This window comes from Saccopteryx bilineata, chromosome 2 (genome assembly GCF_036850765.1).
Source record: "Saccopteryx bilineata isolate mSacBil1 chromosome 2, mSacBil1_pri_phased_curated, whole genome shotgun sequence".
Classification (NCBI taxonomy): domain Eukaryota; kingdom Metazoa; phylum Chordata; class Mammalia; order Chiroptera; family Emballonuridae; genus Saccopteryx; species Saccopteryx bilineata.
In genome coordinates, this window is record NC_089491.1 from 298403935 (window position 1) to 298429244 (window position 25310).

Below are 25310 nucleotides of genomic sequence, written 5' to 3' on the forward strand. Positions count from 1 at the left end.
TAGTGTTTGAAGTACCACCATTATTTTCTAGCTGTCCTTCAAATAATTGATTAAAAATATTTAAATACTAAGAGAGCCAATTTATATGCAAAAGGTACCCTGGTCTCCCCTCACAAAACAAATGTGACTTAAGTACAGAATGTTGTAAATATTCCCAATATTTATCCAAAAGAGTGCCCCCAAACAGCAACAAACACCATCCCTGGCCCTTCCCCTCATAAGGCTTCCTATGATTCTAGGGTATTGATTTCGGTTTCCTTTTTATGAAATTGCATGCTTAAGAACATTTGAAAAATTTAAAACCAGGTTTTTTTAAGGCTTCCTTACAAAAGTTTTTAAAAGACTAAGTGTAAGCTACAGGAGGGAAAGAGAAGACAAAAGGAGAAAATTTTGGATAAAAGGACCTAAACTCTCATTTCCAAGAAACTGGCTTCTACTCCACTATGGCTGAAGTCACATTTAGGTATTAAAGCCTCCACTCTACCCAGGGCTCTAGGATACTGATTCTTGACACGTTATGGATCTTTCCTCCTAGTGGTGCTCATGTACTTCTTTCAGCAGTAATGGGGGTTATGAACAGGAATCTCTGGTTCGAACCTATCCTGAGGGTATAAAAAGTTTGGTTGTTACTGAAAACAGCATCCTGAGGAGGTGAGCACACTCAGAAACCGATCAGTGAAGTGTTGGTAAGAGGTCCCAGCCAATCCTCCCCTTCAATGGATGTGAAAGGCAAGGGAAACAAGTCTCAGGAATAAGGGGGAATTCCTATTTTCTCATTAAACAAAATAGTCATATTTAGTATTAACTGCTTAGATTTATGGAAATAAGCATTCTAGCAATATCTGACTATATAAACACATTTCAGAAAATTATTTTTTTGGTGTATAATGGCATATTATATTTCATCTACTGTGTGTTCATTTTAAGTACAGTAAATGTCAGGTGAGAGATCACGAGTTAAAGGCATAAACAAAATGGTGTTAAGGTTTCTCTTTCAAAAGTAGTCCTGAATATGTAAAAGACAAACTCAAATATCAAACAGTAATCAGAATAATAAAGGGCGAAAAGGGCCCCCAAATCATAGGACAATTTAAGATACAGACTGTCAATCTAACACTGAAATCATGTCAAAAATCTTGAAAAACTATTGACAAAGTAATAATGACTTTGTTCTCAAAATTAATTAGAAATTTTTATGTACTAAGGTTGAAATTCTATAATAAAATCATGTCACACTTGATACAAAATTGAGACACATGGACACAGATAAGAGTGCAGTGGTTACTAGGGGGAGGGGGTGGGGAGAGAGAAGGGGGAAGGAGATTGGGGGAAGGGTATAAAGAGGGACAAATATAGGGTGACGGAGGATGGTTTGACTTTGGGTGATGGATATGCAACATAATCGACTGTCCAAATGATGTGATGTTTACCCAAAATCTCTATACTCTTGTTGATCAATGTCACCCTGCTAAATTTAATTTTCTAAATATAAAAAAAAGAAAAACTGTGATTCAGTAAAATGAAACAAACAAAAAAAAGGAATCACGCCAAATTTTTGTTAATTATCAAGTTTCCTTCTGTTTCCAACCCATACAACATGATACAGAATTAGGGTACTTCATATCATTCAAGATAAGGGTACAACAATGATAATCACAAAAGCAACAATAAACCTCTAATGCTAAAGAGCATAATGCTTTGCTCTCTCTCTCTCTCATCTCTGGGGAAACCTTTCTGGTCCTCCCTGCTGACGAGTCCACGTGATTAAGAGAAAAAAGCCAGGATATCACTTTTGATAGGTATTATTCAGCTGTGATGGAGTGAGTCTAGTATCTAGCATGAATGTATATGAATAGCAGTGGGTAAAAAAAAGGCAGAAAGGAAGAAAGAAAGTACGTTTAAAAAGGTACATGCTTCTGGTCAGGGCACACAGGAACAGTTCATTGTTCCTAACTCTCTCTCTCTCTTTTTCTCTCTCTGTTCCCCTTCCTCTCTCTCACTAAAATCAATAAATCTGGTGTGAATGAATTAACATTAGACCTAGTTGTTGTCAGATCCTCAATAAAAAGATACATGCTTGTCTAAACAGAGAGATACAAGAACAAGATTCTTGCAATCGTTTTTGATAATGTGCTAGCTAATTGCAGTCTATCGACCTCCTCCATACTAAGATTATATTAACCAGATCTCAAGCTATATATAGCCAAAGCAAACACAACGATACAGCAGCGGTCACAAAAACAGCCTAGTTCCATACCATATTATTTCAAATAGTCAACTTCACAGTGGGTTGATCACAGATCTTTATTGGAAAAAGGACCTTTCAAAATGCAAAATAGTACACTAGAGAGGAGGTATGGCTACATTTGAGATGAGAGAAAATAGAAACTCGGATAAACCTTACCCACAGCCTTTACTCTTAGGTAAAGAGGAGGGCCTGAGGTTGCTGTATTAACTTGCTATTTGAAATAAAAGACCCTAAAATAGAGCAAAAAAATTATGGAAACAGAGATTTGAGCAGCGGTGACAGAAACACCAGTACTGTGAGTGAAGAATCCAGGAATGAAGTTCATCTGATAAGTGTAATGACGAGGAAGCCGTTTAAGATGATGATAAAAGGCAAGAAAGCTTACTATACACAAGAATGGAAAATGTCCCCGCCGATAGCTGTTACTACACATTTACTTCAAGGTCAGTCCTATTTCATTTAGAATACTCACAGAGATGTTCAAGATAAAGACCTTCACGGACTCTCTCTTTATCTTATTGAGGCTCAATATATCTATCATTGTAAAGCTAGCTTGGAAATACTTGAACAATAATCCAAAGGAATTTTCAGGAATCATAAAACCTACATAATAGAATTTATTATACCATAGAACACTCTGAAAAAGTTATGTTGAATGTGAATGTAGCACTCATAATTGCTTTTAATTTTTTTCATTAAATATCTTTCTGTTTAAGGAAGTGCAAGTCAGATCACCAGTGCAATACTAGTTTTAACCTCACTCTTATTTATCACTATCACACTTAAAGATCTCTATGTGCACTGGAACATTACTATCAATCCTTGCTCTACCATGAGCTCAATAATTTCAGACAGGTTTTCTGTGGGGCTTAATAGTATGTAGATTCTTGGCCTCCAGCTCAGGGCAAATGAAATGGAATTTGTGAAGAGGGGACCTTGGTATACAAATCAAGCTCTCGGAGTAATTCTTAGATATACTATAGTTTGGGAACCACTGTTTTAAATTTTGCCTTTGGAGAGAATATGTTTCCAGATGGGAGTCTAAATCTACAGTTGTTCTTTTAGATCCAACTCAGGGATTATTTTCTCCAGAAAGATTTTTCTGAACTCCACAATGCACTTCTCTACTCATTAAACTTGTATCAGTCTGTGGCTATGTTCCTACCTTAGAATGCAAGCTCCACAAGGGCAAAGACTTTGTCCAATTTATCATCTCGGTATCTGTAACACGTGGAATAACACATGGCACATAGTAGGTACTCTATTGACATATATAAAATGAAGGAATAAATAAATCCTTGCATAACACAAGATTCATTAAGACAAGACTTATATAACAGTATTGATTTCTTCCACAGGAATTTTAGTTCAGCTCAGGATTTATCATGTGCCTACTATGAGTAAGGGGCACATAAAGGTAATAAGACAAAGCATTAACTACTATGGAGGGGAAAAGAGAAACACACGTACTGCAATCCACTCAAACCTTAATAAAGGGTACAGAAGAAACAAAGAAAATTGCAATGAGAGCACGGGAGTCTGTCCTCTCACCACTGCTGAAGGCAAGTTATGGGCTAATGGATACAGGCTAGCCACTTCATAGGGTAGAAAGGTGACCATATACAATTAGAGTATCTTGGATTTCCAAAAGTATACAAGTAGAAAAAGTACACAAGTAGATTAATACACTTTCAGAATATAAGTATAGGCTAAACTGGCAGAGTAAATTAAATCCTCAATCAGAATCAGCTACAAATATGACACAAAAGTACCATTTGTGTTCTAAGAAGAAAAACAATCTCTAATCATCTTTTCCTTTTGTCTTGTATGTCTCTTTCCCAAGCTCTGTTTTTTCCTTCTTTTATCTATTGAATAGTTCTGTCATTCAACTGAGGTGGGTGGGGTTACTGATGGATGTAATGCTATTCTGTTTTTCTTGCAACCAGTAAAGAGGGGTGCAGCTGCAAGACGCACGGTATGGTTTCTAGAGTAATTTCTACCTGGGTTCCAATTCCACTTCTATTGCTTACTTACTGGATGATCTTGGGTAAATCTGCTCAATGTCTATGCTGCAGTTTCTTCATCTATAACATGTTGATAATATTACTTATAGTACTGTTGTGAGAATCAAACAAAATAATAAATTATTGTGCTAGATCTTATTAAATTATAGCAGTTACCATCATCATTATTATGCATTTTGGGGGACACAGGATGTCTTAAAAATAATTTTTGAAAATGCTTCTTAACATGTTCAGCTTTGTGCTCAGTACTGAGTTCTGTTGGTGACGGTGGTACTGATGGCTCTCTCCACTACTGGCCATGGATGAACTGGGGACAGTGAATGGGAAAAAAAGAAAACGTTTTGAATAACAATTATCAATAAAAAAAATCTCTGTGAATTGACCAGTCTATGTAGGAAAGTGGCAATTTTATGCAGCTGGATTTGTGTCATTTCTTCATATCTGGATAAACACCTTCAACAAAATTTGTTGGTGATTAGTGTTCTTAATTCATCTAAAATTTACATCTTCATATAACTTATCTCTCATTTTATTTGAAAAACTGTGATACCATTTGGTCTCCAACTTTATCTTGAAGAACTCCCACAATTCTATTCCTCCTCTATTGCTGATATCTTACTTTGCGATCACTGATTACACTTGATTTGATTGAAAGGTGAAATGAAAATGATGATGGTATCAAGAAAATAATTTAACGTATAGCCCAAGGCATCTGCACTAGGCTGGATGAGACTGTCTTACCAGGAGCAATACTTCAATATCAATCGGGGTACTACAGAGATTTTCTCATTGGTTTTTCTTTTTCAAAACTGTGGTCCAATTTATTATTTTTGTCACTAAATACAACATTACCGAGAATTCGCTAAATGCCTAGTAAGAAAATTTGTAAATAGATTTCACACAAAATGTGGACAGTACAGACGATTGTAGAATAAAGCTTCTGAAGGGTGCAAGGATTATTACACTAAAATTCTTTACTGAAACACACTTTGTTTCCTGGGCAGTAATAAACATGCATTTTACAACTCATTTGGGAGACAAAATCTGTAATTCCAGGCTCAAGAATTACATGAATGCCAGCCAATTGTCATATTTGGACTATCTCATTTTATTATAAAACTTAGGGGACTTTAAGAGAACAGAAAGAAAGTGGGTTGTCTTTGTCAAGTTTCTGAGATAACACCTGCTGCCCACCAGTAGGCCCTTATTCACTGTAATTATGAGATACAAGATATTTCCTTTAAGCTTTCATGCAATTTCAAGCACACAAAAGAGCAGCAGCACTACCTTATACATTAGATACAGTAGAGTGAAGTGGGTCTCTTGAGCCTTATTTAGTGTTTTTCTAAAAGAATAGACAAACTTTTGGAAGTAATTACTCTAAGTTGTGTCAATCACAGGACAAAAAGATAAATATTTTGCTGTGTGTGGAGGAGAAAGGCAGCAAATAGCACCCGGAACCAAATTTCTAGTGAATATATGTACAGGAGAAAAATATTCAATAAACTTGATAAAGGTGTTTTTGTTTAGTATCTGAAAAAGACAGGGCACCTTCACCTTTACATATGTGCATGTGTGTGTGTATGCACAGTGTGTATGTGTGCAGGCATGTGCATGTGTACACAGACCCACATAATTCATAATCTATGAGGACTTGGTAGCTGGGATAAAGACGGCTGTTCCTTGAAAAATTTAAAAATTGTTAATTTTCAGGCCATACTGGATTTGATACTTATACCAGGCAAATCCCTCAGGATGTATTTAGAGCACACACACACTTCTGGGCAGAGTTTGAAGACAGATTTAACAAATAACAGCTAGTTAGGTCTTTTTCTCGTGGAAGGAAAAAGCACCAAGCTGGTTTTATAATGTATGTGATTAGGCTTCCTTACAGCTACAAATAAGACTGATAACTCCTTTTATTAGGAAGATCCCAGTTAGCAATGCAGTCAACTGTGTCAAAGCCAGAACAGATAGATGCCTAACAGTATCAAATGCCTAACTCCAACTTCTCAGTAAAATCCACATTCCCCCCAAATCTCTTCTATATTGCTGCTGAAATACTTACTTACATGAGATATCATGCCATCTGACTCATGTTCTAACTTTGTAACCTAACTTGTTTATAAAAATCCCTGGAAAAAATATAACAATAAAAGAATGAATTTTTCCCTTTAACGCAACTGTATAATATACATTCTTAAATCTCATGTCACCCAATATAGCACTTGTATTTTATTTTATAATTCATGTGTATGAATGCATAGAGCTGCCATTTTTCAAACTAAAAATATATTAGTTCACTGTCTTCTTGGGTTTCTTTTAAGGCCTTTCAGTACAGCCATGGTGAAATAATATCTATGTATGGTTTTGATATTATGGTAATAACAAGTCTTAGTTTATAATTATATATAGTACTTAGTTGGGACTAGGAACAATGACATACTTCTTTTTAGTAATTGGCAAATAGAATGTTTTTGTCTAGTTTAACTAGAAATTAGAAAGAGAAAAAATATTTTCCATATATACAAAACATGTTCTATTTAGTAAAGTATATGCATAAAATTATATATTGGGTAAGAAGCAAAATTAAAAAGAAAACAGCTTATAATATTCCTGATTAGTTTCTAAATATAAAAACAGCAAATGAAAATGCCTTTCGATTTAAAAAACAGCACATTTTACAACTTTTATATACTTCAGAGGAAATAAAGAGCTTGTGACACTGTTCTGAGGAATCTTTCATTTATAAAAATCGAAGGCCTAATTTTGCAAATACAACTTTCAAGCTGTATGAGCAAATTCAACTTACGTGAAAGGCACAGGATGACATCACGTTGAAGAATATATCTATAAATTTCATAAAAAATCTAGCCACAAGTCACTAGAAACTGCATAAGGAATTTCAGAACTGTTTTGAACATGATGTTCTGGTTCAAACCAAGAACTGGAGAGTCTTCATATCACAAATACAAAGTAGAGCAGGAATGAATGAAGAGGATTTAGAGAGAACGGTTTCTTATTTGAATCCTACCTGCTTTACGCAGTGCTGGTTACTAAATACTCAAAGCAGATCATTAAAGTTTTCTTTAACGTAAACTGTCTTTCATCTTCAACAGCTTATTGACTATATTTTTTTAGTTTGTAAAAAATGTTTTTGCACATTACTACAATTTTAAAGAGTCAATCAGTGAAAGAAAATTTAAAGTAAGGTCCTGTTCTATTAGCTTCCTACATTGGAATACAAGAATACAGGAAGTGCTTTCAACAGAAAGTTACATAGTTCTACAGTACAACCTGTCTAGAAGACTTGCAAGGGACCAGTACAGTGACTTGGTCTCTTTGGATCAGGCAAAAGCAGAGGCAAATGAAGAAACGAGTTTTAAAAATAACATATTAAAAATGCCTTTATGAGGGAAAATATCTGAAATAAAATAATTTTCAGCATGATTGAAACTCTTCAACATCAGCTATGACTTATAGTAAGAGTTGGAGAACTACTTTCTCATATTTCAAACAACCGGGACAAGCCAGTCAATTATGCTTTCAGGATAATATGAACAGTGATACTAAAATAGTGTTGCAACTAAAAATTCTAATTAAAAAAAATCACTTATTTTTTATTTTTTCATGAAATGATTAGCTCTTTTTGCTAAAGTAAAATTAACTTGAACCCAAAAAGCATGTTCTTAAAGCGCTGGAGGACTTAGTTTAACGATGATGTGAGTTTTTCATCTTTCCAAACAGCTCTACCAGAGTTACAACCTGTCTTCATTTATGTCAGTATTAGACATTCTTTCCACAGAATTAAAACATTTTGGTAGAATGTTGAAGATGATTCTTCAAAGAATAACTCCTCTAACGGTGGCTAGGTAAAAACAATACTGTTGTCATTGGATATACCGCTGCCTGGAATGGCAATTGCTTGCTCTAATCATTACGACTCCAGTAACGCGTGCCATCTACAGACTTGCTGTCCTTTTGACTCTTTCATTTCAGTCCAGTGATTGAGTTCCTCTTCTCCAGAGCTGTTCAGACCTAAAGAAATCCAGCCTATCATCTCTTTTCTTTTCATGCTGCGCTTGTTATACACAGACAGTATAAGTGTCACATCAGAAAGCTGAAATAGGGCCACTTGAAAAACAAAAGTTTCCTTGTATACCGGGTTTGGCTGCCCTCTGCGGATGGATGTCTTGCATTTAGACATTTCTTGACCCATGGAATTCAGTAGAGTTAATTTAACATATGTATCTATAGAAAAAAAACAACAACAACATACCACGAATATCATTTGAAGCAAACTCAAAACATCTTTCTTGTAAGCTTTGCTGAGAAGATTAAGTATTTCACTTAATAAGGATATGGTGTATACCATGTTTAATTGAAATTCAACTAATTCCATTTTGATGTAGATGCTTATAAAATGTGACAGGTACAGAGAATGCTAAGTAGGCAGAAAATCTTTTGGGGGTACTAGTATCTTCACCTCACTATTTCTACATTATAGTTAGAATTTAAAGGTATACCTCATAATCCTTCCTCCACCCTCCCATCCATGCCTTGACCTCCCACGACCACCCTGCCCATCCCACCCCCACTTAGCTTCACTAAGCAGGACGTCATAGCATTGATAAACACTTAGCAAGCTCAATTAGCCACAACACTGTAAAGCATTCCACTGTGTTCTCAGAGAGAATAAGAATAAACAAACAAATAGAAATGAAGGCAAATGGAAAAGAGAAAAAGAAGAAGACAAGAAAGCAAAGATGACACCAAAACAGCTTAGGATGGAATGTCAAAAAAATCTCTGCATGGATGTGGTTTTTAATTATACTTTAAAACCATTTAAGGGCCAAAATGAAGCCAAATGCATTAAGGGCTCAATGTTCAGCAAATCAAGTAAAACTTTCTCCTGTTTCATGCAAGAGTACATTTAATGTGCTTTTTGGATAGTCAAAATAAATACTATAGGATTCCTTTTTGACAAAATTCAACGCCAAATTTTAAGTATGGTATCTAAACTATTTTCATGAATTATAAAAAAACTGATGTGATGTTTAGTGTACAAAGTGAAACATAACAGTTCATCACTTGCTTATTTGGGAGATAAACCCTCTCTTCAAACAACTGCTTCCAAGTTCTTTTGACTCATGCAAATGATCTTTCAGCATGTTGATCCATCATGTGTACTTCATATCAAAATTTCAATTAATTTTAATGAAAATTGCAAATTACTAATGAAGTAACTATTGTTGTATGAATCAAAATACAATGAGTGAAAAAAAACCCTTTAATTTAAAAAGTTTTGCTTATTTTATACTCTGAATACCATCATCCATAATCAGAGATACAGTCTAAGTTAGTTTTATTTAAAGTACCACAGATAATAAATGTGCATTTTTTGAAACCAACATGGTGGACAGCTTCACTGCTGGCAAGTTTTAGGATATTTTGTTTTTGCATGAAAAGACAACATCCAATTAGCCTCTACAGGAACTCACCTCGGATTATATAAACCTGTCCACCTATCAAGTGTTTTAGACAACAGAACAGTCCATCTGACAACAGGGGGTGGAAAGCAGTAAAAGAAATAATGACCAGATGTCAATTGTTGGGTGAAAGAGGGTCAAAGGTTAGAATTAAAGAGGAAACACTGTTCACTGGAGTGGAAGAACACAAAACTTTAGCATTTTAATTCAGGTAGGGGGTTGAACAAAAGGGTTGTTGGGTAAAATTCATGAAATGAGAATTTAAGATCATTGTGTAATCTTAAACAAAAATTACACTATTTTTAAGGGGGACATCTTTATAAAGATATATAGCCTCTTGGTCTAAAGCACATTGAACATAGAATCATGCAAATTATCAGACTATAAAAGACTGAATAAAAGTCATTATAGGATCATTATTCTTCTTCTAAATTTTTAAGTTTATTCATGCAATATTTAATATTTAAAATAATTTTAATACTCTTAATATAACATAAAATTAAGTTACAAAAAATAAAAGAACTACCCAAAATTTTGCCCTTGAATATTGCTATTGCTTCTTTGGATAAAATATAAATTATCCAGTCTATAACAAAGTTCAAAGCTTAGTACCTAGGTATATATGAAGGGTCACAATCTTATGTAATATATACAGTATAAGATGAACTGATAAAACTGTCTTATATTTTATTTAATAAATATTCTGCATAATTTTAATGTTGACTTATATTTGGCTAAACATACTATACTAAAGATTAGAATTTGGAATTGGTCTGATTAGTGATTGTTCCTCTCAAAGTGGGTAGAACAAGCACAGAAAAGCAAACATATTTCATTCAGATACTTTTCAGCATCTCCAGTTAAATATGTCAATTAAACAATTAAACTATTAGCTAAAGTAAGAATGAATGGCAAAGTGATAGCTTGTGGCTAAATGCAACCCCAAGAGTATCTTATCTGTTAGTGTTAGAAAGAATTGTCCACCTGAATGGCTAAATGCAGGGTGTGCACTCCCCATTTGTCAGAGGCTCACCATGCTCCTTATCTTTCATCTACAAATTTCACTCATTTAAGTTACTTTCCAGTCCATTATGAGTTTGCATCCTAAGTGTGTATTAGTGAAGATAACCAAGGAGCTGTTTAGTAACTTTCTTCTAGTTTCTTTCCTCCCTCTAAAGTTCTTCTGAAAAGAGAAAGGGGACAATAATAATCCCATCCTTCTTTTTTGTACCTATATCTGATTTGAATCTCAGTTACCCTGTGAGAGATAAAACCTTGATTTTTATGTATAAGGAAACAATCTTAGGGGAGTTAGGTCACTTGTCCAAGGATAGAAATATAAACATAATTTTGTCCTGCCTTTGAATTCAGGGATAGAATGTATCCCTGCCTTTGAATTCAGGGATGAAATGTATTCAGGGATACATTTCATGTTATATGTAAAAAGCAAGGTTTCCAAATATGTATTTAGGATTTTTTTTTATTTGTTCATTTTTAGAGAGAGAGAGAAGGGGGGAGGAGCAGGAAGCATAAACTCCCATCCGTGCCTTGACCAGGCAAGCCTGGGGTTTTGAACCAGCGACCTGAACGTTCCAGGTTGACACTTGATCCACTGTGCCACCACAAGTCAGGCTATCTTTAAGATTTTTCACTTTGATTGAAAAAAAACTTTTTTTTAGGACCTTTAGAAGTTAATTCAAGGGTGGAAAAAGTTTCCCCCCGCTTCCAGAATTATTTTATACTTGGAGTAAAAGATTGCTTTAAGTAAGTCTGAGAGAAATCTTTAAACAAATTTAAGGTGGCTATTATTATTCAAAATTTCCTTTCAAGTTTTTGGTTTAGGGCATTAACAGTTTTAATTTAGAGAAGTATAAAGAAACTGCTACTTTCCCTACTTTGTTTCCATAGATATAAACAAATCGTTTTGGGCATATATTAGATGAAAGTTTCTCTGTACTCCCGTAATTCACCTCCATGAGCTGGGAGAGAGAGAAAGAGAGAGGAGGGTGAGGGCACAGAGATGGGGCAGAGGTGCAGTGCATCATCAAGCTTTCCCTTCCCAGCATTTAGGGTAACTCTCCAAATAGTTCTTATTCTGTTTGTCCTGGTAAAGCCAAAGTACATTCCATCTATGAAAAGACTCTGGTGTTAATACTGATTTATACTTTTAAAGGAAGAAAAATGCACAAAAAGTAGTTTCTTCTTAAATTGTTAAGGGAGAAAAGAAAGAAAAACATAGAAGTTTATACATTAGTTTATAGTTCTGCATGCAGACAGAAAACACATCAATCTCTGTTAACAGCAATAACTATACATATTCCTGATCATACTTGTGAAATATTGTTAACTTTAAAAGACCCTATAACTTGTTTCTGGCATTAAAAGACAATGGCTGATAGGAAGAATGTATTCCACTGACATTAGAAAAATTAAGTCTTCATACCATACCTTACAATTAATATTTTGAATATCAAGTTTTCTTATTTCCCAAATGAATGGAAATAGAAAACATGAAACATTTGCTGATGATTATTATACCATTTCATTTTGATCAGTTAAGACTAAATGATAGGATTGAAGCCCCTTAACACTGGGATTTCTATAAGTGCAGAAAACATCAGAATTAAAAAAAATATATATTTTCACTCACTGGGTGGTCTGTTCGCTGCCAAGTTTCTGAAGTGGCTGCCTTTTATGACTTCTGCTGCTAGTCTTCCAGTGGTGGCATTATAAAGTAGGCCAATGAGAATTTCTGGAACTGAGCCATGTTCAAGAGACTGACATGAGGATGTACTTCCACTACAGGACACTTCTGACATGCTCATTTGGGAGTCACAGCCCTGTAATCAAAAGCAAAGTCTTTAGAGTACTTTGTAAAAAAGATACATTGTTAATGCTGTATTTATTGAAATTCGGCTGGTAAATAAAAATAAAAATAAGAGTTACAACCAAAATACCAAAACACTAGATTAGACATGTTGTTCCTAGCATATTTTAATCTTTGGATCTCTTTTCATTATACAGCAGTCAAAGAAATAGTAACATATGAGGTTTTAGAAATCCCTGCATATTTATATACAAATCAGAGGAACTAAATCTCTTAAACTCATAGGTGAACTATTTTTGGAACTATTTTCTGAATGTAAAAAACTATTTATAAAGACTTATGGACCTTAAAAGACTGACACAGATTTAGACTTAATTACATTAAATGTAAATGTCTTAACAATGTCTTTAAAGACAAAGATTGATACATTTCCATAAAATAAACTCAACAATCATCTATTTATAAACCAATATGTAAAACACAGAGATGCGGAAAGTTTGAAAAGGATGGAAAATAGTAACTATGTAATAACCACAGGAAAATTGATGTAGTTTCATTAGTATCAGTCAAGGGTAACTTTAAGACAATAACCATTACTTAAAGATGAAGAGATACACTCAATAATGATAAAACTTTTAATTTACTAGGAAGATAAAGTAATTCCAAATTTGCAGGCATTAATAAACATGGGCTATTATACTGAAAGGAAAAGCTGCCAGAACTAGAAACATAAATTCACAACCAGTAGAGACTTCAGCACACTGTTTCAATAACTGATCAAACACGCAGACAAATAAATACAATAAAGGGATGTAGAAGATTTGAATATCACAATAAGGAAATTGACCTAACAGAATATATAGAACACTATACCTTACAGAATATACATTTTTTAAGCTCACAGAAGAATTATTACAAAAATAAAGCAAATAATAATTTCAAATAATGGAAATCATTCAGAATGTTTTTTAATCAACTAGAAATATAAGATCTCTTCTAGTGAAGAAAAAATATTCTATATAGCCTGACCAGGTGGTGGTGCAGTGGATAGAGCGTCAGACTGGGATACGAAAGGACCCAGGTTCGAGACCCTGAGGTCGCCAGCTTGAGCGTGGGCTCATCTGGCTTGAGCAAAGAGCTCACCAGCTTGGACCCATGGTCGCTGGCTCCAGCAGGGGGTTACTCGGTCTGCTGAAGGCCCACGGTCAAGGCACATGTGAGAAAGCAATCAATGAACAACTAAGAAGTTGCAACGCAACAAGAAACTGATGATTGATGCTTCTCATCTCTCTCCATTCCTGTCTGTCTGTCCCTGTCTATCTCTGCCTCTGTAAAAAAAAAAAAAAAAAAAAAAAATTCTATATATTTGGAAATTAAGGATACACTTCTAAATAACCCATGGGTAACTAAATGATAATGAAAATTACTTGAAAACACTAATATAAATAAAAACAGATAAATGTTGAATAGTCCAATTAATAGAGAAGGCACAAATACTAAATATCTGTAACGAAAAAGGAGACATCACTACATATCTTATAGACTATAATATGGTAAAAGGATAGTATGAATAGCTCTCTCAATAAATTGAAAATTTATAGACAGCTATAACCAAATTGAACACAAGAAACAGAATATCTAAAGTCTTATTAAAGAAGTTGAATTTGTAATTAAAAAAACACACACACAAAAAGCAAGACTAAAAACTTGAGCTAGATGGCTTCACCAGTGAATTCTAAATAATAATGCTGGTCTTACCCACTCTTCCACACAGTAGGGAAAGAAGAAACACTCCCTAGTTGCCTTTAAGAACCTAATAAAAATTTCAAACCAAAATCAGAAAAGAACGCTATTTTAAAAATTACAGAATTTTCTCATTCATGAACTTAGATTCAAAATCCTAAATATAGCCCTGGCCGGTTGGCTCAGTGGTAGAGTATCTGCCTAATGTGCAGGAGTCCCAGGTTCGATTCCTGGCCAGGGCACACAGGAGAAACGTCCATCTGCTTCTCCACCCCCCCCTTCTCTTTCCTCTCTGTCTCTCTCTTTCCCTCCCGCAGCCAAGGCTCCATTGGAGCAAAGTTGGCCCGGCGCTGAGGATGGCTCTATGGCCTCTGCCTCAGGCACTAGAATGGCTCTGGTTGCAACAGAGCGACGCCCCAGACGGGCAGAGCATCGCCCCCTGGTGGGGATGCCGGGTGGATCCCGGTCGGGCGCATGCGGGAGTCTGTCTGACTCCCTCTCCGTTTCCAACTTCAGAAAAATACAAAAAAAAAATTCCTAGTGCTTCCGGGTCGGAGGGTGCGCGGGGTTGAAAGCGGGCCGCTCCGCCCCGTCCCCCTCCCAGACCAGCAGAGGCAGCAGCCAGAGCAGCCGCAGCCTGCGCCCTCGCCCGCCCTCCGCCCGCCCTCCGCCCGCCCTCCGCCCGCCCTCCGCCCGCCCTCCGCCCGCCCTCCGCCCGCCCTCCGCCCGCCCTCCGCCCGCCCTCCGCCCGCCCCGGGGTCTTTCCCCCTTCCTCCTCCTCCTCCTCCTCCTCCACCCCCCTTCCTCCTCCTCCTCCTCCTCCACCCCCCTTCCTCCTCCTCCTCCTCCGCCCGCCCGCGGGGGGCCCCCCTCGCCTTCCTGCCCGCCCCTATTGTTCCGCCCCCGGCCTCCCGCCCTTCCCCTTCCCGCCCGCTCCCCTTTTCCCCTCAGTCGCCTCGCGCCTCCAGTTTTTGGCTTTCACCCCCCCACCAGTGACCAAAGACTTGACCACTGAAAGTCCTGCTCCCCAGAACGTTGCTCGACATGGACACCGGTGTGATTGAAGGTGGATTAAACGTCACTCTTACCATCCGGCTACTTATGCATGGAAAGGAAGTTGGCAGTACCATTGGAAAGAAAGGAGAATCAGTTAAGAAGATGCGCGAGGAGAGTGGTGCACGTATCAACATCTCAGAAGGGAATTGTCCTGAGAGAATGATCACTTTGGCTGGACCCACTAATGCCATCTTCAAAGCCTTTGCTATGATCATTGACAAACTGGAAGAGGACATCAGCAGCTCTATGACCAATAGCACAGCTGCCAGTAAACCCCCAGTCACGCTGCGGCTGGTGGTCCCTGCTAGTCAGTGTGGCTCTCTGATTGGGAAAGGTGGTTGCAAGATCAAGGAAATATGAGAGAGTACAGGGGCTCAGGTCCAGGTGGCAGGGGATATGCTACCCAACTCAACTGAGCGGGCCATCACTATTGCTGGCATTCCGCAATCCATCATTGAGTGTGTGAAACAGATCTGCGTGGTCATGTTGGAGACTCTCTCCCAGTCCCCTCCGAAGGGCGTGACCATCCCGTACCGGCCCAAGCCGTCCAGTTCTCCAGTTATCTTTGCAGGTGGTCAGGACAGGTACAGCACAGGCAGCGACAGTGCGAGCTTTCCCCACACCACCCCGTCCATGTGCCTCAACCCTGACCTGGAGGGACCACCTCTAGAGGCCTATACCATTCAAGGACAGTATGCCATTCCTCAGCCAGATTTGACCAAGCTGCACCAATTGGCAATGCAACAGTCTCATTTTCCCATGACGCATGGCAACACCGGATTCAGTGCAGGTTTGGATGCATCTGCTCAGACTACTTCTCATGAACTCACCATTCCAAATGATTTGATTGGCTGCATAATTGGGCGTCAAGGCGCTAAAATCAATGAGATCCGTCAGATGTCTGGGGCGCAGATCAAAATTGCGAACCCAGTGGAAGGATCTACTGATAGGCAGGTTACCATCACTGGATCTGCTGCCAGCATTAGCCTGGCTCAATATCTAATCAATGTCAGGCTTTCTTCGGAGACAGGTGGCATGGGGAGCAGCTAGAACAATGCAGATTCATCCATAACCCCTTTCTGCTGTTCACCACCACCCTGATCCATCTGTGTAGTTTCTGAACAGTCAGCGATTCCAGGTTTTAAATAGTTTGTAAATTTTCAGTTTCTACACACTTTATCATCCACTCGTGATTTTTTAATTAAAGCGTTTTAATTCCTTAAAAAAAAAAATTCCTAAATATATAATTAGCAAACCTATAACATCATACTTGACAGAAATAGTTTAAATGCTTGCCTTTTGAAATTGGAGATGTGACAATGATGTCAACTATTACCACTTCTCATAACATTAAAGTGGAGATCCCAGGTGGGGGAGGCCTAGCCTTACTGAAAACAATAAAATGAAATAAAAGATGCAATGATTTGGAAGAGGGGGAGATTAAACAGTCCTGTGGACAGATTTTGTAATTATGCACACATAAAATCTAAAGTCCACAGATGAGTTACAATTGCATACAAAGGTAAAATTTTTAAATCTATACCTTGCTGAACACCAGCAACACATCTAAAAATAAAATATATTTTAAAATAGGATTAAAGCATGAAATATAAAATATCTAGAAATAAATATAATAAATGATATGCAAGGCCTCTGTACAGAAAACTATAAATATTACTGAGATTAAAAGGCTGTTTTATATTATTCTCTCTAAACTGCTCTATATGTTAAATGTAACCAAAATTAAAATCCCAACAGATTTCTTTGTGGAACTTGACCTAATTCTAAAATATATGCCGTGTCTGGCTGGTGATGGCACAGTGAATAGAGTGTTGATTTGGGATGCTGAGGTCCCAGATTCAAAATCCCAAGGTTGCTGGCTTGAGTCCAAGGTCGCTGGTTTGAACAAGAGGTCACTGGCTTGGCTTGAGCCTCCTGGTCAAGGCACATATAAGAAGCAATCAATGAACAACTAAAGTACTGCAACTATGAGTTGATGCTTCTCATCTCTCTCCCTTCCTGTCTTTGTCACTCTCTCTAAAAATAAATAAATAAATTAAAAAATAAGGTCTACCGGAAAGTTCTGTCCGTTTTTGGAATAAAACAAAATACAAATTTTTCTTACCATCAATAACTTTATTAAATAATATAATTGCCATTATTATTAATGATTTCTTGCCAGCGTGAAGGCAATTTGTATATCCCATTTTTGAAAAATGTTTTATCTTTTGATGTGAAAAATTGATCCAGTACTTGTTTGATATCTTCTTCATTTTTGAATTTTTTGCCCTTCAAAAAATTTTGTAAGGACAAAAACAAGTGATAGTTGGAGGGTGCTAAGTCCGGGGAATATGGTGGATGAGACAGACATGCTTCTGTAGCATTTCTTCCTTGTTGAAATTCAAAAAAATTACAGTGGCGTAAATGAACTTTATTAGTAGCCATGGGTACAGTATCGCTTTACATATAAGACTAACGTGAATCAACTTTGTTTTAGTTAATCTGCTACATCAGTATGTATACATTAAGTGATAAAAATAGAGAGGCACACATGCACCAAATAAACATGTGCTTACGTGTCAAAACTTGTGATAGAAACGAACAGAACTTTCCAGTAGACCTTATAAATGTGGGGTATACATAAAATGCAATATTATTTAGCCTTATAAAAGGAAATGCCAACATATATGACAACATGGATGAACCTGGAGGACATTATATTAAATGAAATAAATCAGTCACAGACAGTACTTCATGATTCCACTTATATGAGGTATCTGGAACAGTCACACTTATAGAAGCAGAGAGGAGAATGATGGTTGCCAGGGTCTGGGTGGAGGGAGAAATGCAGAGTTGTGTTTGATGGGTGTAAAGTTTGTTATGCAAGATGACTAAGTCCTAGAGACCTGCTGTATAACACAGTATCTATCATTAATAAGACTGTATTGTGCACTTAAAACGTTGTTAAAGGGAGATATGTTAAATGTTCTTATCACAATAAAAATAATAAAACAATATATATATATAAGCTAGGAGACCCTGTTCCAGTATCAAAATTTAATATAAAGCTGTATTATTTAAGACAGTGACAAAAAGCAATGTAAAACAGATTAATAGAAGGGCCACAAATTAATCTATGCCTGTACAGACATTTCATTTACAGCAAATATGGAACTACCAAGCAGAGAAGAAAGCTAATTTTTTTAATAAATAGCAGGACAATTGGTTATCTACATAGAAAGAAATAAAAATTAACCCCTCCCTCAAAACACACCAAAAATTCAATTCTGTATCTAATAGTGAAAGATAAAATAATACACCTATTCATTAACATATGGGGCCATATTCATGATTTCAGAGTAGGGAAAGAATTCCTAAAGAGAACACAAAAGCATTCATCATAAAAAAAATGTTTGGTGAATCTGATAACATTACAATTATGAAATTTTGAGAGTCAATACAAACTTTTAGGATGGCTAAAAGGGAAACAACCAGTGGGAGAAGAGGTCTGTAATACATATAGTTCTATACTTAGCTAAAAATTCATAATATGTAAAGAATACAAAAACTCAATAAGAAAATGACAACAAAATAAAAAAACAGCCAGACACCTGAACCAACAATTTCAAAAAAGAATGGCCAATAAATATATGAAAATGATGCTCAATTTCAATAGTAATCAGGGAAATGGAAATTAAAACCAGTGAGGTAACACTACACAACAAATAGACGGGCTAAAACAATTGTGTGATGTGAACACAAAGTAATGAGAACTCTCATATTTCTCTGGTGGTAGTGTAAAGTGATGACTTTTAAAAATATTAAAGATACACATACCTTAAAACCTTGCAATTCTGCTCAATTATATATATCCATCAGAAATATGTACAATGTTTATCAAGTGATATATCATATCAGCATTATTTATAATGGCCCCAAACAGTAGAATGGATAATTTGTGGTGAGTTCATACAATACAGCAACCATACTGTCTATATAGTATATAAATACTACACAGCAGAAAAACTAATTATAACTACATTTACAAACCTGACTCTGAGTGAAAAATGCTGAACCTAAAAGGTATAATTCAATTTATATAAATTTCAACAACAACAAAAAAACCCCCAAAGACTAGGCAAAACTAAACTGTAGTATTTCAGAGCCATAAAGAGGTGATAAAACTACCATGATCAATATAAAAGTCAAAATTGTGGTTAACTCTAGAGATAGGAAGAGAAGACATAGTGATTGGGAAGGACCTGCTGAGGGCTTCTGGGGTTACTGATGTTTTATTTCATGACCTGGATGGTAATTACATGGGTAGCAAATTTTCGTTTTTCATACTTTTCTAATGTGTGTTGGGTTTCATAAGAAAAAAAGACTTAATGAAAGAATTACATGATGCAAGCATACAATATATACAAATTAACAAACAATGATAAAAATACATATTAGGACTTTCTTGGAAGATTCCTAAAGGGATTCACTCCATGAGTTAAATAAAAAGACCACAAAACGTTTTTTAGAACAGATTTTTAGATTTAACAGATTTTAGATTTTAAGAAATCTAAAAATGTTTTATACAAATCTTCACATTTGAATCTCCTGTTGGCTATGTAAGTGGAGAAGAATTAATACACAGCTGGGGACTGAATTAACTCAATGGACTAAAACCTCATATTTTCAAATTTAACTCTAAACCACTGAGCAGAAAGCCAAAAGGAATATACATCGTATAATCGCAAATCATGGGTACACAACCACATAGTTTGGTATGTTTTCGTGACAGTTGGAGAAGAAAACAATTTTAGTGAGTTTCAATTAGGATATATCATCACTTATAAAAACAGTGTCAAAAACATGCTTGTGCACATTTGGTGCACTTGCTACATTAGGCTATTATATTAGCAGCATCTGTTAGAATACTGTGAAATACATTTCTCATAATATAGTATTTTTCACATTAACCTACTGTCAGATAATAAAATGTGAATCTAATATTTTCTTAGCAACACAGACGTCATGCTGCCAATTTTGAAAAACAAAGTGAGGTCCCAAGAGAGTCCTGGGAAAGGCCTTCCTTGTCTTCAGGCCCAAAAAAGAGCAAGAGTGATAAGATCCTTGGTGATCACATTCTATTTTAGTAAGCCCTGCTGAAATATTATGTATTTAACAGAAACAAAACAAAACCAATGGTCTCAAAGAGTTCGTTCTGGAGGTATACCCTAGAAAAAGTACTAATCTCATGGCCTTTCCCCTGCTGTCAGCGTAACTGCCGATCCAAGACGGGCACAGCTGTGGCAGTCGAAGGAGCTCACAGAGCTCAACCAAAGCGCATAGGGTAACTACATAAATAGAGTAACTGCAGTAAAGACAAATTAAATACAGATACGATATACTCCAGTGGCATCTCTCCTCTGACTACTCCTCAGGGCAGGCTGCTCCACTCGGTGTGCACTCAGGAATCCCTGTCTAATCTCTCTGCAGACCCCATCATTAATTTATAACTGGGGCTTGCCTAGTGGCAGTAACTGCAGGTGATTAACCCAAAGTCAAACAAATCCCAATCATAATTAGGTCTACTTCAAGGAATAGTCCCACAGGCTCCCCAAAGTAAAACTTCTTCCCATCTAACATAATATTTTTTTAATGCTTCCTCTCCTTCCCCCTGAGTCCTCTGCCCGAGGGTGAAAGAGTATTGTGTGAAAGTAGAAAAAGGCTAATTTTTCAGGGAAATGAATAAACTCTATATAATGTTTACCATAAGAAGAATTGGTATGGTGCTAATAGGGTAAAATTAGGCGGGAACTTGTAAATATATAGAGAAAACCTAAGATTAAAAATACAACAGAACTCCCAGTAAGCAAATGTCTCAGGCTTTTATTAACATTAAACGTATTCCATTTTCCTTGGTACCACTTATACTCAATATTTTTAAGGTAAAACTGAACTGTACAATGATAATTACTATAAATTTGAATAGTTTCTGTTGAATTTATTTTCACTGTGGCTGGAAGATATCCTCTAGTTTTTAATTTAATTTATACATGAAATGCTTCCATTAGACTTTTCTGAAAACAGGTTGATGAGGACACAGGGTGCTGAAGTGTCACGAGAGGGAAGTCCCCGCTAGTGCTGGAGCTGCACTAATGGTGAGCTTCTTCTGCAGCAGTGGCACTCCTCCTCAGGGCCCATTCCTGGCCCCAAGGCACTGAGCATTTATCAGCTGAGGGAAGGAAGAGATAACCAGAGGCAATTTTGGGAAAGAGAAAGCAAGAACAGTGTAACTGCTCCAAATCTTGTCCCCTTTCCAGCCACCCCCTCCCCAGTTCAGCATAAAGGAGGGCCATTCTGTACAATATTTTGGTAAGGTAAAAACACCAATCAGTTCTAAAGTATAACTTACAGGGGTAACCAGGGGATGGCTGGGGAGCTTAAATTTCAGGGGGCTGTTGGATTCAGGACACACATGGTTGCAAATGACAGAATATCCAACTTTAATTGGTTTAAGCAACACAAGGGAATTCATTGGCTTATGGAACATAACAGTTGGAACAGAGGTAGTAGCTTCAGGTCCTCACTGATTCAGGTTTCAACCTGTATCCCCAGGAACCTGTTCTCTGTTTCCCGAGTTCGTTTCCCAAACTGCTTGATCATGTAGACTCTTCCCTCCTAGATGCCAGTTTGTAGCCGCTCTGAGTGTTGTGAGAAAGAGGAAGACAGCATGCTAATTGCTCTAACCAAAGCCCTAGAAGAGGCTATTTAGGGCTCATGAGATTTAATTCCAGGCCTTTGGAATAAGGTTACTTCATAAGAAGTACAAGGACAGGTTGGCTCCCAAGTAAAATCTGGATCCTGTGTCCACAAGAAAAAGATGGATGGATGCTAGGCAGAAATAAACCCAGACTTTTCTTACAGAGCCCTTCAACTGACTTGGCTGTTGCTGCATTTTCCTCCTTGGCTTTCAGAAAGGACCATTCCCTATGTTACTAAGAGCTGACAATGTCACTACCATTGCTCCAATTGCGACTACTTTCCTCATACTCGTTGCTAGGTTTGGTCAGCAGTCACTAGCTTTGCAAGAGCCATGGAAGAGGAAAAGATGGTTCAGTGAACGGAGCTCTGACATTCAGGTTAGATAACAGAGAGTGGGAAAAAAAAAAGAAAACTCTCACTTTCTCTTTCATATAGAAAGCTTTTTCATATTAACACTGAAAAAACATTGATAAGATTTAAGATATAGCCTGACCACCAGGTGGTGGTGCAGTGGATAAAGCTTTGGACTGGGACGCAGAGGACCCAGGTTTGAAACCCCGAGGTTGCCGGCTTGAGCGTGGGCTCATCTGGTTTGAGCACACTCACCAGCTTGAACCCAAGGTCACTGGCTTGAGCAAGAGGTCACTCGGTCTGCTGTAGTCCACCCCCCCCCCCCCCAGTCAAGGCACATATGAGAAAGCAATCAATGAACAACTAAGGTGCCACGACGAAGAATTGATGCTTCTCATCTCTCTCCCTTCCTGTCTGTCTGTCCCTATCTGTCCCTCCCTCTGTCACAAAAAAAGATTTAATATATAAAATTAATTGTAAAAGAAATAAAAACAAAATATATTACCAATACAGCCTCATATAGAAATAAATGGTCATGAAAAATTCCTGTTCTGATCAAAATTTGTGTATGTATTTATAGGTATTATGGCTATGCATATCATGCACAGATGAGTTTTTTTTTGCTGTATTCAATATGAATATATTTAATTTGGTATTTTTGCACATATGCTTGTGATATTGGTTTATAAAGTTTGTAAAATTTCCCCATGCTCTCAAATAACTTCTAGGCTATATAAACTTTCAGTGGATAAAAAACAAATACCCAACTTTGGAAGACTAACTGAATTACTTTAGTGGTAATAAATCATTTCATTATTTCTTAATCACTTTTTAGAAATTTACATTTTTCAAAAAATGCTCATTTCACTTAAGCTTTCAAATTTGTTTTTCTAGAGTTACTCTTTATGATTTTGAAATTTCTACTGAAGTGGTGATTATGTCCTCCTTTTCATGTAACATATTGTTTCTTTTCCTTTCCTGATCAATATTTATAGGGTTTATCTATGTTATTAGTAATTTCAATACAACTAGCTCTTGTTTTTGTTAAACCTCTTTACTGTTTTACTTTCATTAATTTCTTTTTGTTTTCCTTTTCTAATTTGAGTTAAAGAATGTTTAGCTCAGGGGTCCCCAAACTTTTTACACAGGGGGCCAGTTCACTGTCCCTCAGTCCGTTGGAGGGCCAGACTATAAAAAAAAACTATGAACAAATCCCTATGCACACTGCATATATCTTATTTTAAAGTAAAAAAACAAAACGGGAACAAATACAATATTTAAAATAAAGAACAAGTAAATTTAAATCAACAAACTGACTAGTATTTCAATGGGAACTATGGGCCTGCTTTTGGCTAATGAGATGGTCAATGTCCGGTTCCATATTTGTCACTGCTAGCTGTAACAAGTGATATGATGCATTTCCGGAGCCGTGACGCATGCGTACCGCATTACCAGAAGTGGTACTGTACGTGAATGATGCAGGGCTTTGCGGCGCCGCCACATACAGTACTCCAGGATGCATCCTGTGCTCCTCTCACTGACCACCAATGAAAGAGGTGCCCCTTCCGGAAGTGCAGCGGGGCCGGATAAATGGCCTCAGGGGGCCGCATGCGGCCCACAGGCCGTAGTTTGGGGACCCCTGCTTTAGCTCATCAATTTGCAATTTACCTTCTTACAAATATAATTAGGGCTATAACATTTCCCTTAATACTGTGATATCTACACCCCACAAATTTAATAGTGTTTTCATTTTGTTTGGTTCTAAATATTTTTAATTTCCATTATGCTTTCTTTTTTGAGTTAACTGAGTTTTCTGTTTGTTCATTTGAGTAGCCAAATATATAAATTCAGGTGATGGGAGTGTTAGGTAGACTGCCTTTCTTATCTCTCCTCCTACCATTCTATTACTCAATCATGGAGTTCTAAAGGGCCTCCTTGGTGTTCCCTGAAGAGAACACATACACTTTGGCTCTCAGGCTTGTTTGTTCCATCAGCTTGCAATGTTCTTTCTCCAAATATGCACATGGCTAACTCCTCATCTCTTTCAAGTCTTTGCTCACATGTTACATTCCCAATGAGCTTTACACTGACCTCTTATTTAAAATTACATGTCCTTTCCCCCTACCATTCTTGATCCTGCTCACCCTGTTTCTCTGCTTCATAATACTTATAACCTTCTAATATACCACTTACTTGTTATATTTATTATGTTTATGGTTATTTTTCTTTCTGCTCCCTAATGAATTAAATTTTATGGAGGTCAAAATTTCTGTTTTTTGTTAATGTACACCAAATAACTAGAACAATGTCTGATATGCAGTATATGTGCAACAGATATTTGTTGAATGAATTCCTAATTTAATTGCAATGTGGTCAAATCATGCTTACATGATACTGATTCTTTGATATTTATAGAGACTTCCTTTGTGGCCTGGCATATGGTTGACATTTGTAACAGTTTCACATATATTACATTTATTAAACAGAGGTCCCATATATATCCATTTAAATCAAACTTGTTAAGTGTTACTCAAATCTTCCATATCCTTACTAGCGTTTTTCTGCTTGATCTATCTCTGCTTATTTAGATTTTCTACATGTTTAACAAGCTCTTGGTTCATCATCACTTCTTTCATCTCATTTTTCTTTTAAATGCAACATTCCTCTTATAAACGTATATGCATTAGTAATTATTACAGCAATGATCGATGAGTGGTAAATGCTCTTGGTCTTTGCCTGATAAATATCTGGAGTTTGCCCTCTCCCTTAAAAGATAATTTAGGTGGCTATAATATTCTAAGTTGGAGTTCGTT

At 36.7% G+C, this 25310-nt stretch overlaps 1 protein-coding gene, 1 non-coding gene and 1 pseudogene across 4 annotated transcripts in view; 2 read left to right on the forward strand and 1 right to left on the reverse strand.

Moving 5' to 3' along the window:
• Positions 1–6893: 6893 nt before the first annotated feature.
• SYT14 (synaptotagmin 14) overlaps positions 6894–25310 on the reverse strand; it is a 214534-nt gene continuing 196117 nt past the window's right edge. For all 3 annotated transcript variants that reach the window (XM_066261438.1, XM_066261440.1, XM_066261437.1), the window contains 2 exons: positions 12412–12601; positions 6894–8523 (listed from right to left, as the gene is read on the reverse strand). In XM_066261438.1, the coding sequence (XP_066117535.1) occupies positions 8210–8523; positions 12412–12601 (504 nt within the window). In that variant the 3' untranslated portion in view covers positions 6894–8209. The remainder of the gene's footprint in view (positions 8524–12411; positions 12602–25310) is intronic.
• Positions 14498–14573, forward strand: TRNAI-AAU (transfer RNA isoleucine (anticodon AAU)). Its single transcript has one exon. It is a non-coding gene; the product is annotated as a tRNA-Ile (tRNA).
• Positions 15220–16619, forward strand: LOC136326070 (poly(rC)-binding protein 2 pseudogene; annotated as a pseudogene).